General features: G+C 34.7%; 1 protein-coding gene across 5 annotated transcripts in view; it reads right to left on the bottom strand.

The window, feature by feature from the left end:
• Positions 1-889: 889 nt before the first annotated feature.
• The window catches only part of NUP58 (nucleoporin 58), a 54996-nt gene continuing 38315 nt past the window's right edge, over positions 890-17570 (bottom strand). For 3 of the 5 annotated variants that reach the window (XM_045588448.1, XM_045588451.1, XM_036458789.2), the window contains 7 exons: positions 16485-16564; positions 14283-14401; positions 13538-13620; positions 11675-11876; positions 5991-6089; positions 4190-4285; positions 890-2997 (listed from right to left, as the gene is read on the bottom strand). In XM_045588448.1, coding sequence (XP_045444404.1) covers positions 2828-2997; positions 4190-4285; positions 5991-6089; positions 11675-11876; positions 13538-13620; positions 14283-14401; positions 16485-16564 — 849 coding nt within the window. In that variant the 3' untranslated portion in view covers positions 890-2827. Of the gene's footprint in view, positions 2998-4189; positions 4286-5990; positions 6090-6672; positions 7175-11674; positions 11877-13537; positions 13621-14282; positions 14402-16484; positions 16565-17570 lie in introns of those variants that run through there. The other 2 variants (XM_045588450.1, XM_045588452.1) reach the window with 2 other exon arrangements.

Raw genomic sequence — 17570 nt, 5'->3', positions numbered from 1 at the left:
GTACAAGGATATTCACTGCAGCCTTTTCTATTTTATTGTGCACAGAATTTGAGCAATGGGGTGAGGGGAATGTCCCCTCAGCCTGTCCTGCGCCCTCTTGCAGTCTAGAAGCCCTCGGGGATGTCCAACTGCCCCGGAGGTGGGAGGCTCCCACCACCACTGCACTTGTTGGCCCGCTTTTTGGCGCACTAACCACGAGGGGGCAGCACCTGCATTGAGTGTTTGCTCCTAGTGGTCAGTGCACATCATAGTAACCAGTTGTTCTGTCATTCAGTCTATTTGCATATTAGTTTTTTATTATATAGGATACTGGAAAGAACCTAACTGCCTACCAACAGGTATTAGTTGGAATAAATTATTCTACATCCATGCTACAGAATAGTACATAAAAAATAAATCTGCAAGGACTGACAGGAAAAAGTTTATGATATAGCATTAAAAGGGGGGAAAGTCACAGAATACATAAATTTTTAACCCATTTGTTAAAAAAGAAAAAGAATCTAAGAGAATGAGAAAATGAGAGATATAAAAAAGAGAAATAGAACAATAACATGTTGAAAAAAAGTTCTTGGTTTTTTTTAGTTTTGTTTTTTTTAAAGAGTCTAAAAGAATATATACCAAAAATAAAAAATAAATAAATAAAAATGAAAGAATATATACCAAACCATTAAGGAGTGAATACTCTGGGGAAGAAAGTGGAATTAGGACCTCGGGGTTGAAGGGGACTTTTATTTTTTACTCAAACTTACTTTCTGTATTCAGTCTTTATTAGTACATTTTTAAGGCAAGATGTACAAGTCTGTGAAAACACTAAAAACTGACCAAAGAGAATAAAAGAGCAACAATGAGAAAATTACATGTTAGGAACAACTAATACCTACAAAGATTTAAAGCAACTGACACAATAAATTTTATTGTTTACTTGATGAAAGGCTCTGGACAAAGTGAAGACAATGGAGACAATGACATGTTAAAACTCCTCTCATAAACTGATCTGTTACAAATTTCCAGCCCATTAAAATGTAAAATATATAAAGAAAAAAACAAAAAATGTAAATATTTAATTTTTGCAGTAAAAAAAAGTTTGTTCTAATTGTGTATTTAATTCTGACAGTAATTCAAAACACAAAATCACATTTCCCTAACCTTCCTTAAAATCTGGCTCTGGAGATTGCAGTATTAGAGAATAGTGCAAAATAAAAACAGCTTCAGAGCTTAGCATTTTCCTTATTTTAATGCATCAAGGTGCAAAAATTTCAGTTCTAAAAAGCCACATTCAGTTCAATTGCTATATGCAGATAAATAAAACAGATTTGACAATACTTTTATAATCAAACCTAACATTCTACTACAAGTATGTGTTTGTGTGTGCATGCATGTGTGTATACACACACATATTTATGTATTTATTTTAGAAAAAAGGTACCTTGGTGAAATGCTTCTGAAAATATTTGCTTAATGCACAGTATGTACAAAACCGTCTATATAAAAATTAAATTATTTTTAATGAAATTCCATGTTCATTAAAACATCCCGCCTGAAAACTGTAATTGAAAGATACATAGGTCTACCTAATGGTTTCTGTCTGAAATCATGGCCAAGGCCACTCTCTTTCCAAGGGCTCTCTTTTCACCCACTCTATGTCACTAGTACTAATAAAGACAAATATTACACAGATGCAACCTGACACGCCTATGTATTATTACCTGGAGCTGTTAAAACAGGGGAATAGTTTATAGTTGCTACAAAGAATACTTTTTTTTCCCTTAAAATATATTGTTTCTCTATTCCAAATTAAGCACTTACTTAAGACATTAAGAGGCTGATGAGCCGCTCCATTTGGTGTCAATATCAATAGCCCTATAGGAAAGAACTCTGTATTGGAATAGCTAGAAAAGTTGCCACTAAAATTATAGTGCATCCTTCACCTGCATAGAATCAATTTGGCTTAATAGCTCTTTGCTCCCAGAACACCAGTCTGGAGTTCAAATATGCTCTTGAAGGTTCATCTCAGATATGAAAAAAACATCTCATATAGCAATATGAGGACGTATAGGATAATAAAACCTGTTAAAATCTGTTCAACAAATTTTACAGCATCCCTCATCTAGAGTAGCTGCTAAAGGTTAAGGTGGGAAATGAGTATGGAAAAGACTAGGGCCTTTGAGTAGGTCAAATATTTACAACAATAACCATTTCATTAAGTCTTTAAGCAAATAACTGCAATGACCTGATACTTCTAGCTCATCATCCTACAAGCACTGAGAATTTGAAGCTGCAAAGGTGAAAAATGGAATACCCTTAGAAAAGGGGAACAGTCTGAGGCAAAAGTTGTAGGTCTGTAAATATATATTTTATATGCACACACAATTGTGTGTATTCTGTATGTATTTATATACATATTCACAAGATGCCCTGCAGTGTAGTTTAAAAGACCTTTATCAAGAAACCAACTGATTCGGTCCTAGAGTTCATACCACCTATATAAGAAACACAGGTGCATATATTCACATAATGTAAACTGTATCAACAAAAACATTGCTATTAACACAAGGTTCAAGAGGTGTTACCAACCAGCGATGTAATCAGAACATTTCATATACTGAGAATCAAAATAAAGAAAAATATACAACTGGCTTTCAAATTCACAAGAAAAAAGAAGTTAACAGGGCAAATCAGAACGAAGTTAAAATTCCAGAGTAGGGAAAAATATCAAAACTTTTAGAAATATCTTGGTATGCAATTAAATTACTGCATCAATTTTAGAAAAATAGACTCAGAATAAATGACGGTGCAATGGATTCTCTCAACACTTCTACCCATATGTTTATCTTTTTCCTCTTTTGTTTCCAGCTGGAGGTTTCTTCAACTGAAGAAGTTGTCCTCCGGTTCCAAAACCTGCAGAGGCAGGATTGGACACCCCAAATGTCAAACCAGCTGATGCCGTGATGCCAGGATTGCTGAAGTTAAACCCAGATGTACTTGAGCTGCCAAAGCCTTATGGTTAGGGAAAAGAATATTCATATCAGAAGTTAAGTCACAAAAACAAATATAAAAAGTACGGATGAGAGGCAAAGTTCTAGCTACAAGAATATATAATCTATAGAAATAGTACCTATCATATGGCCCTAAATTTCTAACACAAAATTTTATAGGAAAACAATTTTAAAAATAGCTAAGTGGCACCAATAGGGACAGAAGTTTAGTCATCCAGGTCAAAAGAGAAGTGTTAGTACAAATAACTAAAACTGCCACTTTCCGGGGAATTCAATATGCAAGGTGCCTTCCTTCTCAGCTCCTCCAGAAACATTTTATCAACATGTTAAAGATGCTTTCACAACATTTGGACCCACGCTTGCAATTATAAGTCCTTTAAGAAAATAACAACCCACAATTTTTAGCACAATACACCACCAAGTAATACCTATTGTTTTGATTTTGTAAGAACCCTGTGTAATTAAGAGCAAATTCTATTACTGTCTAGTTAACATATTTATAATTCTGATACCACTGAATTCTACTATCTTACTCTGTTGAAACTGTTTATTTTAGACGCTATTTAATATTAAATAGAATTCGCTTCAAATTTCCTCAATTTCAACACAATTTAACTGACATTACATCATTAATTAGACCTACTTTTTATCACTGAATGTTGCACATAAAAAATAAGTCATTATTTACAAATATACAGAAAATGCAAAGTAGAGAGTTTTTGGAATTTTTTACTGGAAGAGTTAGAAGATTATATCTATTTCAAAAAACGAACAAAGCAGCCAATTGTAAGATGGAATGTAATAACTAAAGATCTCTTTGGAAGAAAAATCATTCTCCTGAATGAATGATAAAAACTGGGTTAAAACTTAAAACCCAAATGGGTTCATTTTTATAATAATGAAGAAAACTGTTTAATCATGAAGCTAGTCTTTGGGTTCAAAGAATCTCTTAGTTAAGAAAGGACATAATTATTGATTTTATCAAACTAGTTAAGTGTTGTTAGAAATATTTTATAAACCCGACATTTAGCTTATGAGATAAAGCTGTATGATTAGGCTTGCATACATCTTCCAGAGAACAGAATCTAAGCCAGGGATCTTTTTTGGGTACTGGAAATAACAATACTTATGCTTTTAAATTAAATACTTTGTACCATAAAATTTGTCTGAAATTCAGACTGAAACACACAAACCTGCACTAAGACTTCCTGAGGGTTTATTTGTTGTTCCAAATCCAAATGTGGAGGCCCCTGTGGTGCTGCATCCAAAACCAGAGCTAGTTCCAAATCCTAGTGGAAGGGCAATAGAGAAATATACAATGGCATGTAAAACACAGGTTAAAGGATACTAAAAAGTAAAATCCCAAATTATCAAAAGGTCTAATAAATACAGTGTTGAAAACATATAGCCTTATGAAGGATATCTGCTATTTACACCTTTGCCTAAGACTTCTTGGGAAAGAACCAGATGAATTCTGAAATAAAACATTTATATGTATTTAGACTAAGTTTATGGCCCATTAGTAAATTTTTTTTTTCAAGATCCTTTCCAATGAACTAGAAATTTTAGTAATCATTCAAACATGATTTTAGTCAAACAGAAATAAACAGATCTACTTGGGGATATTTCATTATGAAGAAAAAAAAGGTTACATTTATAATAAGCATGACGTTCATAGTAATTTAAACACAGAGTACTGCAAGGTCATTTTACTCTGCTTTTTTACCCAAACATTTTCACTTTGCCATTGAAAAACTGCATAACTACATAATAATCAATAATAGGCTGTTATCATAGCATCAACGAATGTAATGAGAAAATGGGAGGGGAATCATCATGTTTTGTCTTAGTAATAGGATACTCACAATTCAAAAAATATTTTTCATTATATAAATCCCAAGAGATTTTGCTAGAAGACTCATTTTCATTCTGCTAAAAGCCAAGTGCTTAAAAAATTTTCAAATTCTTTTTAGGCTACTTCATAATCTAAAATATTGAGTTTGATAGTTTTACTGCCTCTAACTCTAAGAAATATGATGGCAAATTGGATTATAGACAGTAAGAATTATGCTATTATAATTCTAGTAATTCCTAATAAGGTCTACTAAATAAAGTCATAATAGCTTATAAACGTCCCCTCTTATGATGATAAGAGGCCCGATGCATGAAATTCATGCAAGAGGAGGCCTTCCTTCCCCCAGCTGCCGGCACCAGCTTCTCACTGGCACCCGGGACCTGGGCTTCCCTCACAGCCCTGCTTCATTCAGGTTGTCCAGAGGACATATGGAAGAAGTTTGGTCTAATTAGCTTATTACCTTTTTATTATTATAGATGTACAGTTTAGTGGAAATAATGAAACCTTATTCATTATATGACAATGTGCTCCATAAAACACAATCAATTTTTAATCATCCAGATCAGGTAATTATGAATGCATTTAGCATGTTTTTGCAGACTTACCTTACTAATTAGAATTAACTTATGAAACTATTAAAATAAATGCAATTGCTATGTATACAAATATGTGCATAGGCAAATATACCAAAAGAAGTTGAGCTGTTCAAATATACAATTAAATTATTTCCCCATTTAAAATGTCCGTTTTCAGAAAAAGGTAATGATTAGGTGACTGTATGATTAGGTGACAGAAGTAGTTTGGACTCCAAATTATGTTAAGACTATTAATTTTTTTAAGTTAAATTTATTGAAACTAAATAATTTTCAAGTTCAAATTTTAGCATATCATGTTGAATATAAGACCATCCCTGCCATTTAATTTTAATACTTTTTAATATTCACTATTCACAGATAAAATGATTTCTTAGGTTGTAAGTATAATATTAGACAGCACAGATTATGTTTGGAGAATTGTTTTTGTTTTTGGTATATGGAAACTTAACTTCCAAAATAGATCCTCTTAGAAATTTTTTACAGGCTAGTATCAATTCAAATGTATAATAGTGTAATGCAAGTATTAGAAAAGTTAAAGTGTACCTCCAAGGTTTGAAGAACCTAAGCCACTTGATTGCAAGCCAGTGCCAATACCTGAGCCGAATGGCGTTCCAAAACTAACTCCCAGAGATGGCTGTGGCCCTGGTATAAAAAAAAATAAAAAAAATGGGAGGGGGGAAAAACAAATTTGCCTTACTCTTTCAAGATTAAAGTTTTAAGAAATTGTTTTTAAAATGAACAGTAATAACTTGAAACAAATTCTATTTGCTAAACTTAGTTTTCAGGATGTCTCCCCAGCCTAATTTATTTGTCTCAACTGATTTACTTATCCAAAAAATTTTTTTTAAATTAACTAGTTCACACTAGACAATTAAGAGGTTACTGCACTGAAAGATGAATGTTAGTTTAACCTGCTAAATAATTTGAAATCTTTAATGTATTGTAAATTATAGTTCTTTCATAGTTTTTAGAATTATTTTAGATCTCCCCACTTGCTTTCTGATAAAATTAGTTGGTGTAATCAGTAAAGGTTTTTTACTTTTTTCTTTTGAAAACAAGCTCCTTTCATTAGAGTCAAGTCTCAATTGATCAAAAGAGACTGAGGCTAACATGGCAAAACTATCATGTTACTTCATAAGAGTAAGTACCCAAAAAACTAGGCATGATCTTTTTAATGAAATATAAATCATATATATACAGTAAGTAGATAAAAAACAAGACAGTGTTTTATTTTATTAAATTTATTGTTCATTTTAAAGCAAATCAATTACACAGTAACATGACAATTCCAAATTGTTCACAAAAAGTGATACTTAAGTCCTATTGTTAAGCTCTGTGCTACATTACACCACTTACCACCTGATTAAATAAGATAGATAATGAACATTTACAAAGGCACTGCTGTGTACCTTGACAGATTCAATACATTCAAGATTTCAATTCAGAAATTTCTTTGCAACATTTTGGAAAATGTACTCAGATGCAGATTAGTCATCCTTTTCCCATTTGTTACTTGAAAGACTTTAGCTGAGTTTGTTTGGCAAGAATAGCATTAAACTTGCCTCTCATTTTTAACTATATCCTTTTAAAACTAAGCAGACTACAAAAATCTAAAAATCTCTCATTTGATAAATAATTTATGAATACTTTTCAATAAATTTCATAGTACAATCTTCAGTCTTGTCTTTTTCAAGCACAGTGATCAGTGCATCTCAAAGTTGAGGGATCTGCCAAAGTAATATACAGATTAAAATTTAAAATTTTCAAAGAATTCAAAGCCTTCAAGTTGTTCAATGAATGAGGTTTGTATATTCAAAAGGTAGTGTAAATTAATAAAGCATTAAAAATAAAACTCAAGAACTACATTTTGCCACTCTGGGACAAAAACTGGACTTTTCAAATAGTTTCCACCCAGAAAATAAAAAATAAGAACAGCAGCCAGAGTTCTCATACTACTATTAAAAAATAAATTTAAAAAAAGTTTTAAAAATTTACACCCAGTTTGAGATCAATTTGAGAATAAAAATACTGATGAGCAGCTCTTTTGTAAAATGTTACTATAGGAAAAAGAAACTAAGCATATTAACTCTTATTTATAACAAAAATACTATGTAGAATTCACACGTCCAGTTTCTTTAACATTGAGAGGCTTAAGTGTCACATGTTAATAGGAGGCACTGCAGGTGGAAGACCCTAAAGAATAACGCACACCACAGCCCTCAGCCCTCCAGGCCATAAGAGTTACTCAAATAGCATGCTTTTTATTGAGAGGTGGTCTATTTTTAAGAGCAACTCTAATCATTGATATTCAGGATGTAGGTAACAAAGAACTCTAAAGATGACAAGACTTTCCATTGCACAACAGGTACATGATATTTTGAGTTTTGTACCTTCACACAAATTCTGAAGGCAACATTATTTATAAAACTAGTAGGCAAATGTATAACATTTTTAATAGTTTAAGACTCATAATAAATATCTCCCATGCCAAAGTATTAGCATATATATTATACTCTGGCCAGCATATAAATTAGTTTCATTATTAGCAAGCAGAATCTAAATCCCTCAGGCAAAAGTTACGTAAACAATTCAAGAAGTTTATTTTGAAATCTGAATACTCATTCAATGAGAGGCCCTTAGTGCCAAAAACAAAACCAAGTTAGTAGTAATATATTCCAATGATTGCCCAAAGTGAAATCTTCATGTAGAGTAACATTTTACAAAAGTTATGGTATAATATACTCACACACAACAAAATCAAGTTTAATACTGTTAATTCATATTTTCCAGAATAAGTTCTACCTTTTAAAAAGTAAAATTGCATTCATAGGAAAAGGACTAAAGTGCTAAAATTTTTAATAATTTTCACTGACCACTCAAAAATACCTAATGTAATTTGGTCATATTCTAAAATAAGTCATATCTTAAAATAATAATATTTAAAAAAAAAAAATGCCTTTCCCCAATTTGAAAATTTTCCCTTACTGATTTAATAGGGAATGTTCCTTTGGTTATAAAATACAACAAAAATCATAAAACCACAGGAAACTAAAACAAAATACTTAGTCTCCTATTTAATACTACATCTTAAATGTCCAAACCTACACTAACAGCTAGAAAGTAGGAATTCCTACCAAAACATCTCAGCACTCCTTGAAAACAGCAGCTAAGTCACATGAGAAAAATCTTATTTATGTAAACATCAAGAACTTTCAAAAGTGTCAAAACACAATAGCAAAACTTAATCCCAGCACATTAGCTTAAAACAATCTACCCTAAATTAAAATTATACTGAAAAAAGCCTAATGTAAATCTTAAGCTTTTAAAGAGGCTTCAGAAATACCGGTGGGTAGAAAAGTGTACTCAAACTCTACCAGCATGTAATTTACCCATGTATTCATGCTTATTTCATACATAAATAGCCTGCTGGTTTTTCCTCAATTCTCTTCAGCCTTCAGAAGCAATTAAGCATAAATCACACAAATCTAAATCCTGTTACATTTTAATTAAAAGCATCAAAGAATAATCAAGAAGTCACTTAAGTGCATACCTTCACATCAAAGACAGACAACACAAAAACCACCTTCACAAGGTAGTAGCCCAAGAAGCTCTCTGCTTTTTTACATTAATGAAGTCAAGATTCCATATGCAAATAAGAGCAAAATGCCTCTAACAACTCAAATTTTGTACAGATCAACAGTGATATATAAAAATAGCACACAAGCTTTATCTGGCTTCATCTAGATGGTTTTAAAAACCTGTTACTGGTATTTAAAAAGAATTCATCAAAGTCACAGGACAGAGGAATAAGTCATTTGCATAATGCAATTAATAGAGGTGTTTCTAAACAGGGTGTAAAATAAATACATTAACAGACTTCATAAATCTTGCTACAATAACTAATATCTTAATGGGGAGAAAGCATTAAAGAATGGACTATGGAGCCTGGTAGACCTTTAGAAAAACAAAAGGGAAAAAGAAAAAATGAAAAACTGTTGTTATGATTGTTCAGCGTCTCAGTTCTAAAAATTCATACAACTCAAAATGAAAACACTGTAAGACTTTTTAGGTTGATAAGTTACAATTCCTACCATCTGATTAAAAAATCCTTGTGTGGGTTTCAAAACTGCAGGGAACAGAGAAAACAGTCAGTTCCCCTAAAGTCTGACAAAAGTCACAGACAAAATTAAAGCATATGAGACAACTAGAGGCCCAGTACACAAAATCTGTGCAGGGGGAGGAGGGTGTCTTTCAGCCCAACCTGTACCCTCTCCAATCTGGGACCCCTCAAGGAATGTCCAACTGCCTACTGGAATCGGGCCTAAACAGGCAGTTGGACATCCCTCTCATTACAATCCAGGACTGCTGGCTCCCAACTGCTTGCCTGCCTGCCTTCCTGATTGCCCCTAACCACTTCTGCCTACCAGCCTAATCACCCCCTAACCACTCCCCTTCCAGTCTAATTGATGCCTAACTGCTCCCCCATAGGCCTAGTCACCCCCAACTGTCCTCCCCTGCTGGCCATCTTGTGTCCACATGGGGGCAGCCATCTTGTGTGTTGGAGTGATGGTCAATATGCATATTATTCTTTTATTAGATAGGATGGCTCCTCAACATGATTACTCTAAATTAAGCTACATTCTCCATCACCACAGAGAGCAAAGACCATACCTATTATACTGTTTATCTTTGCATCCCCAGAACCTAGCACATAATAGGCACTCATATTTAGAGAAATGAACATATATCTTCATATATCCATAAGCCCAAAATGTATGAATGAAAACCTACAAACCTAACTTAGAATGTGTAAGAAACACTTATCCAAACTTACGCTTATCTGATCTACTTTAGGACTGATATTGGCTCTAAAAAGTAAATTAGGGTTATGGTTGGTTTGATTAATTGGTTAAAGAATCATGAGAACTGAGGATCATAATTATGGGGTTGAGAGGGATTCAATCCCAAAATGATTTTTTCCTCCATAACTTGAAGATGCAACCCTACCTTCCAGTCAGCGAGGGAATACTATACAGTGCTTCTGTGAGCCACTATTCACATGGGTCCAGCCATGGAATGTGGAGGGATGTGAGAGGCATAAATCCACCGGCAGCCTTTTACTGATGGGAAGTCAATTCTGTCATCTCCAAATGTGAAGAACAATTTTTTAAACTGCCAATAATGAGAAACAGGGAATGCTTCCCTGTAGAGGCAGCCTGAATGCAATCTACATAACTTTTTCTTTTTCTTTTTACTTATTTTGTACTATAATTTACTACTGGAATATATGGAACTCTCAGTAGGATACATGCTACAGAATAGTAGGCTTTACAAAAAAAAAAAAAATGTATGAATGAGTAAAAAAAAACCTCTATATCCATTAAGACTGTATTTTTCTATACTAAGTTTTCAAGCTTAACAAGAAAGGAACTTCAGTAGTAAAAGACAAGTAGCAATCTCCGAAAGACCCAGGACCAAACTAACACTGCAGAACTGACCACAAATACGATTCTCTCTAAAAGTGGAATTATACCAAGGACTAAAATAATCTACATTCCAGTATCTCACCAATGACTTATATCTGCTCAACTTTCTATTCACATTTATTAATGTGCAATACAGAGCATCTCAAAACATTTTTTCTGCTCTTGCTTTGTTCATTTTGAAAATGCATAAACAAGTTTAGCATATACTTTCTTCCAAATTTGATTTAGAGGGCCTGTATTCTTTCTTGTCATTATACATATAAACAAAAGTATTGGCCTTCAACACACCTTAAGTCAATAAAAACAGACTTCATCCTGAATATTAGTATTCTGTAATCACTATGTATGAAGAAATAAGAATGCACCATATATATCATATATGAAAACTGCAATGTATGGCTGGATTATCTGACTTTAAATAAATGATACAATCACAATTTTAGAATCTATTACTTCTAAATGTAATTCAGTAGTGAAACACCATGTTCTAAAGGGTATTTATAGCAATACAGCAAATAACATTAAGTAAATTCACAATATTCAATATCTCATTGCTATATAATTATTGCTAAGACTACCCTGCGTTTATCAGGTATGTTTATAATTGTGTCCATCACAATTTTTAGATTGTATTGTATTCATAGAAATTTCTTCAGTGCTAACACAAGGAAGACTTATAAAAATGCACATAAATATTCTGCATTTTAACAGTAAGAAGCTATAACTTGAATGCATTCAGACCTGTAGCAGGCTGTTGCTGCTGTGTAAGTGTTGCAGCCATGGCTACGGCTGCTGCATTTGGAATGGTGCTGAAAGGGGTGGGTCCAGTAGTAACTCTGGGGGCATTCTGCCACTTCTTGACTTCTGCTCGCCTGGCTTCAAACACATCTACAGCATCTCCCAAGAACATCTTTCTGTAGCCAAGGTACTGTTCCTTGAGCACCTACAAGAATGAATAAAGAAAAGGTAATCAAGCTTTGTGTTGATTTTGGTAATATGTGAATGAATATATGAAACTAGAGACCTGGTGCACGAAATTCATGCACAAGGGGGGAAGGGGGGCGGCGTGTGTCCCTGAGCCCAGCCTGCACCCTCGGCAATCTGGGACCATTCGGGGGATCTGGCCTAAACCAGCAGTCAGACATCCCTTTCACAATCTGGGACTGCTGGCTCCTAACCATTCTGCCTGCCAGCTTGATAGCCCCCTAACTGCTCCCCTGCTGGCCTGATTGACGCCTAACTGCTCCCCTGCTGGTATGATTGTTCCCAACTGCCCTCCTCTGCCAGCCCGATCACCTCCAACTGCCCTCCCCTGCTGGCTCAATCACGCTTAACTGCCTTCCCCTGTGGGGCTGAGGGACACTCAGCTAGGGGACTCCAGCTGGATGAAAAGGGGCTAAGGGGCCTGGGCGCCGCCAATCTTGTGGCTGTGGGTGCAGTCATTTTGTGAAAGGTATTCTTTAAGAAGAGGAAGAAGAAGAAAAAGGTAAAGATAAAATTATGAACAACAAATACGCACTATCAACAAGTGAATATAAAAACCAAGTGAATAAAAAATCTGATGAACAGAATAAACTGGTGAATAAAATAGAATCAGGTGCATAGAGAGTGGACTGACAATTCTCAGGGGGGAAATGGTATGAGGGGTGCGGAAGAGATTGGACAAAAACAGTATATATCTATGGATGAGTACAGGGGTGGGGGGTAAGGGCAGAGGGTGGGGTGGGAACTGGGTGGAGGGGAGCAATGGGGGGGGGAAAGAGGAACAATTGTAATCTGAATAAAGATTTATTTTAAAAAAAATTTTTAAAATACACAAAATAGCCGGGACAGTTTGGCTCAGTGGATAGAGCGTCGGCCTGCGGACTGAGGGGTCCCGGGTTTGATTCCAGTCAAGGGCATGTACCGTGGTTGCGGGCACATCCCCGGTAGGGGGTGTGCAAGAGGCAGCTGATCGATGATTCTTTCTCATCGATGATTCTCTCTCATCCATGTTTCTAACTCTCTATCCCTCTCTCTTCCTCTCTGTGAAAAATCAATCAATCAATCAATCAATAAAATAAAATACACAAAATAACCTGATATCAGTAATGATTTTATATAATTCATAATTAATGTATAATTTTGTTAAACGTCACTGAGCCTCACTGGATCAGGTAATTTAAGGCTGTTTCAACAAAATGTCTCATGAAAATATTAAAAAAAACACCTCTTGTGAGGTTTCTATAAGAAGTCCAGAAATCTAATGCAGCTGAAAATAAATGGCAAACAGCAAATCTGATCATGGAAAATCCTTTGGTTTTTGAGAATATATATTTAAAAAAAAAAAAAAAAAGAGTGGTCAAAATTTCATGTAAGGGAGTTTTCAGCCCAGCCGGTGTGGATCAGTGGTGAGCACTGATCCATGAACCAGGAGATTAATTGGTTGTGGGGCGTACAGGAGGCAGCAGATAAATGTTTCTCACTCAGCAATGATGTTTCGCTCTCCCTCTGAAATCAACAAAAACATATTTATAAAAACAAAACATTCTTTGTCCCAAAAGTGAACCAATAATCCACTTGAGTCTAGATATCCAGAAAGATAAACTGGCAATAAAAACTTACCTTTACATTTTCATGAATAGATTGAAGTTGTGCAGCTAAAGCTACAAATGTCTGATAAATTTTCTGCATAGCCATTGACAAATCTGTAAGAGAAAATTATATTATCACACAAATATATACGATCAGTATTAGTTTTCTATTTTTTTTAATATATTTTATTGATTTTTTATAGAGAGGAAGGGAGAGAGATAGAAGCTAGAAACGTTGATGAGAGATAAACATCAACCAGCTGCCTCTTGCACACCCCCTACTGGGGATGTGCCCGCAACCAATGTACATGCCCCTGACCGGAATCGAACCTGGGACCCCTCAGTCCGCAGACCGACGCTCTACCACTGAGCCAAACCGGCTTCGGTTAGTTTTCTATATTTGAGTCGAATTTTTGGTATAGTTAATGTGTAGAAGGAAAAAAAAAAACAACTATATCTATTTCCATGGATAAAAGAAAATAGCAGAGAGAAGACTAAGAGAAGGATGTCTGTAACAGGAATCTGGGGGAAGGGAGCAGTTCCTAAGACTCTTGTCCTTGTTAGCCTTATAATAATTCATAATGATGCATTTTATACTTATAGGTAATGAAGATCTAATCAAGGACTTCTAAGAAAATTTTCGTATGGCAGCTTAAGACAATTACCAGCAGCTATTTAGAGTATTTACTGTTTAATAACAGCTTAACCCCTCTCCTACAAAAAAAAACAAACAATAAAAAAAGAGTATAAAAAAATTACTTCAGAAAGCATCTTACCTTGAGGAGCAATATGTGAATTATTTGCTTGAGTGGCAAGATGGTTTTCTAGTTCTTCAATCTGCTGTCTGTATTGCTGAAGCTGTACTTCAAACTGCTGAACCAAGATTCTGAAGTAGCTATATAAAATCATATAAAATCAGATCAAAAGGTTTAAAAACATAATTTTCTTTATATTCAAAATAACAAATAAATACAAGTGCCCATTGATGTAGGGCCCTTTGAGTTAATCTGAGATATAATGTATCTTTAAGTGGTGCAAATATTACTGAAACAAAAATCCAAACTCATAAGGTATCAAAAATAGATGTATATCCTTTTACTCCAATCATAAAAAAAAAACTACACAAAAAAACAATTAAAGAATTAGCTAAAAAGCAATTGAATACTCTCCAAAAGTATCAAGGTCATCAAAAACAAGGAAAGATTGAGTAACTGTTATAGATTGGAAGAGATTAAGTAGCAGTAACAACTAAATGCAATATGAATAGAATCTCAGTAGAAACAGTACTACTGTGCTACTCACACTGCTTGGCATATGACAAGCATTTGAAAAATATTAGCTAGTATCTCTAGAAACATGAAAGGATATAAATAGAAGATATGATATTTATCACATGTATGGTTATTACATGAATGGAAAATAGTTTTATAGAACAAAAAAAGCACAGTAAAATTCAAGTAAGTTCTGTAGTTTGGTTAAATTATTTGTGCCAATGTTAATTTCATGTTCTTATAATTACACTATGATTATGCAATATGTTAATATTAAGAGGAGCAGAGTAAGGGAAAAAATTCTTATTACCATTTTTGCATGTTATTTTGCTAAATCTAAAATTAGTTTAAAATAAAAAGTTTAAAAGTTTGTTAGCCTGCTGGGACCGGTTTGGCTCAATGGATAGAGCGTCAGCTTGGAGACTGAAGGGTCCCGGGTTCGATTCCGGTCAAGGGCATGTGCCTTGGTTGCGGGCATATCCCCAGTGTGGGGTGTGCAAGAGGCAGCTGATCGATGACTCTCTCTCATTGATGTTTCTAACTCTCTATCTCTCTCCCTTCCTCTCTGTACAAAATCCATAAAATATATTTTAAAAAAAAGAAAAAAAAAGTTTGTTAGCCAAAACCGGTTTGACTCAGTGGATAGAGCGTCGGACTGCGGACCCAAAGGTCCCGGGTTCGATTCAGGTCAAGGGCACGTACCTTGGTTGCGGGCACATCCCCAGTGGGGGGGGGTGCAAGAGGCAGCTGGTCAATGTTTTCTCTCTCATCGACATTTCTCACTCTCTATCCCTCTCAATTCCTCTCTGTAAAATCAATAAAATATATTAAAAAAAAAAAAAAGTCTCCTATTTTCCTACTAAAGTACTTCTGTGAGGATCAAATGAGTGCATTTGAGGCACAGGAAAACGCTTCACGAACATTTGGTTAAACCATAAAATGTTTGCACCTGGCTATAAAGCAATTTGGGTTCCTGGGCTGAAGAAACTCCTCCAAGAATAGTCTCTAGAAAGAAGAAGCCGAGCGTTGCTACGTGACATCATTACCTGGTGCCCACAGTGACCGTGACCGTTTCCAGGCTGGGCTGGGCTGTGGGCTGTATTTTGCGACATGGGGTTGGCTGCAATTTGGTGGGGTGTCACTTCAGGGCAGTGGTGAGACCTGTGTCCCACTTGGGGGAAGACAAGTGTTGGTTTGTGGGTGCCAGGTCTGTGGTGTTTATTTTTAAATGGCCAATGCGTGTCATGGCAACTCCTGTGCTGAGCAGATGCTCCCTGGTGGTCAATGTGTGTCATAAAAGGCTAAGTGTCTGTCTATCCAATCACAGACACTTAGCCTTTTTTATATATATATATATATATATATATATATATATATATATATATATATATAATAAGGCCTGAGTAAAACATAAATTTCTACTAAAAAATAAAAAAATAAACCCCAAAGTAACATGTAATTGAAGTGTAATGATATAATAGTTAAAAGCTCAGTTCCCAGCTTTCACTTATCCTTCAATAAAATGAGGATAATAAACTACCCTCATAGGGTTATCATGAGAATTAAATGGAAAAATCCATGTCAAGTGCCTATTAACTCAGGCTTGCTACTAAGTAAACTAAATATTCTTAGCCTGTATATTGTTTATATTGGTCTGCCTTTTTAAAGTGTAAAGGAACATTTGTTTTAAAAACTCCAATAACTTACTCAGCAGGAGCTGCATTTTCATGTTGGAGTCCAGGCGGTGTTTTCTGGGTTCTTAAAGCTATTTCAGCATTCTTTAACTCCTAATATACCAGAGGTTTAAAAGAAAACAAAGGACCAGTTAAAAGTTAGGCTAAAAATACCAACTATCTCTGGTTTGAAACTTCAAACAATGTCATTCTTGGAAGTTCATGCTGTGAGAACATAATATGGATAAAGCCCATTTTCAGGTAGTTAAAAACCTCTTACCAAAGAGTACAAACTATACTTTTAACAAACTTCATGATAAACTGAGAGCTGCTGATTTACTTTAAAAACAATGAATTTCTGTAGGAGTCATGAAGTTTATTCATCTACAGCAAAAGACTATGCCACTATTTAAAAATCTTTAAATGTAGAAAATACTTCTGTGAAAAAGGCAAGGTAGTAGTTAATAATGTTGAGGCTGATGATGGCAGCAGTTAATATTCTGGGTACTTACTACATATCAGGTACTTTGTTGAAGGCTTTACTTAACATGGTTAATCTTCAGTAACCCTTCAAGGTAGATACTACCCTATTTACAGATGTAAATAATGGAGTTAGAGACATTAAGTAATTTGCCCAAGGCCATGTAGCTGGAAGACCTGAGAACTGAACCTAGGCAGCCTAATCTTTTAAAAACTTACATTCACACTCAACCATTCTTAAACTGCCTTTGACTGGTCCTCAATGCCATTTCTATTTTCTAGTTAACTGTTATTCAAGGTTAATATTCTGTTTTAACCCTTACATCTCCCGTTCTTATCATTTCACTGACATTTCAACTTCTACTTATTTCTCTTATTTTTTGTTTAAAGGATATTATCTTAACCTTTATATTTCCTGCAGCGACCTCTTGTCCTCATTTTATTGCCAAACTGTTAAGTCTCTGTTCTTCCTACTTCATTTTCATTCTTCCATCCTATCTGACTCAGTACAAATGTCCTGGAGAGGTCTAGAGTAGACTATTCAAAACTCTGACCCCTGCCTACTTCTCTAAGCAATTACTCTTACCAGGCCCAGACTCACACTCAGTGCTCCTACTAGTAAACTAGCAGATCCTCTAAC

Source organism: Pipistrellus kuhlii, unplaced genomic scaffold (genome assembly GCF_014108245.1).
Source record: "Pipistrellus kuhlii isolate mPipKuh1 unplaced genomic scaffold, mPipKuh1.p scaffold_m20_p_3, whole genome shotgun sequence".
NCBI classification, from domain to species: Eukaryota; Metazoa; Chordata; class Mammalia; order Chiroptera; family Vespertilionidae; genus Pipistrellus; species Pipistrellus kuhlii.
Note: the sequence above shows the minus strand (reverse complement) of the source record. Positions and strands in the feature narration are given on the sequence as shown.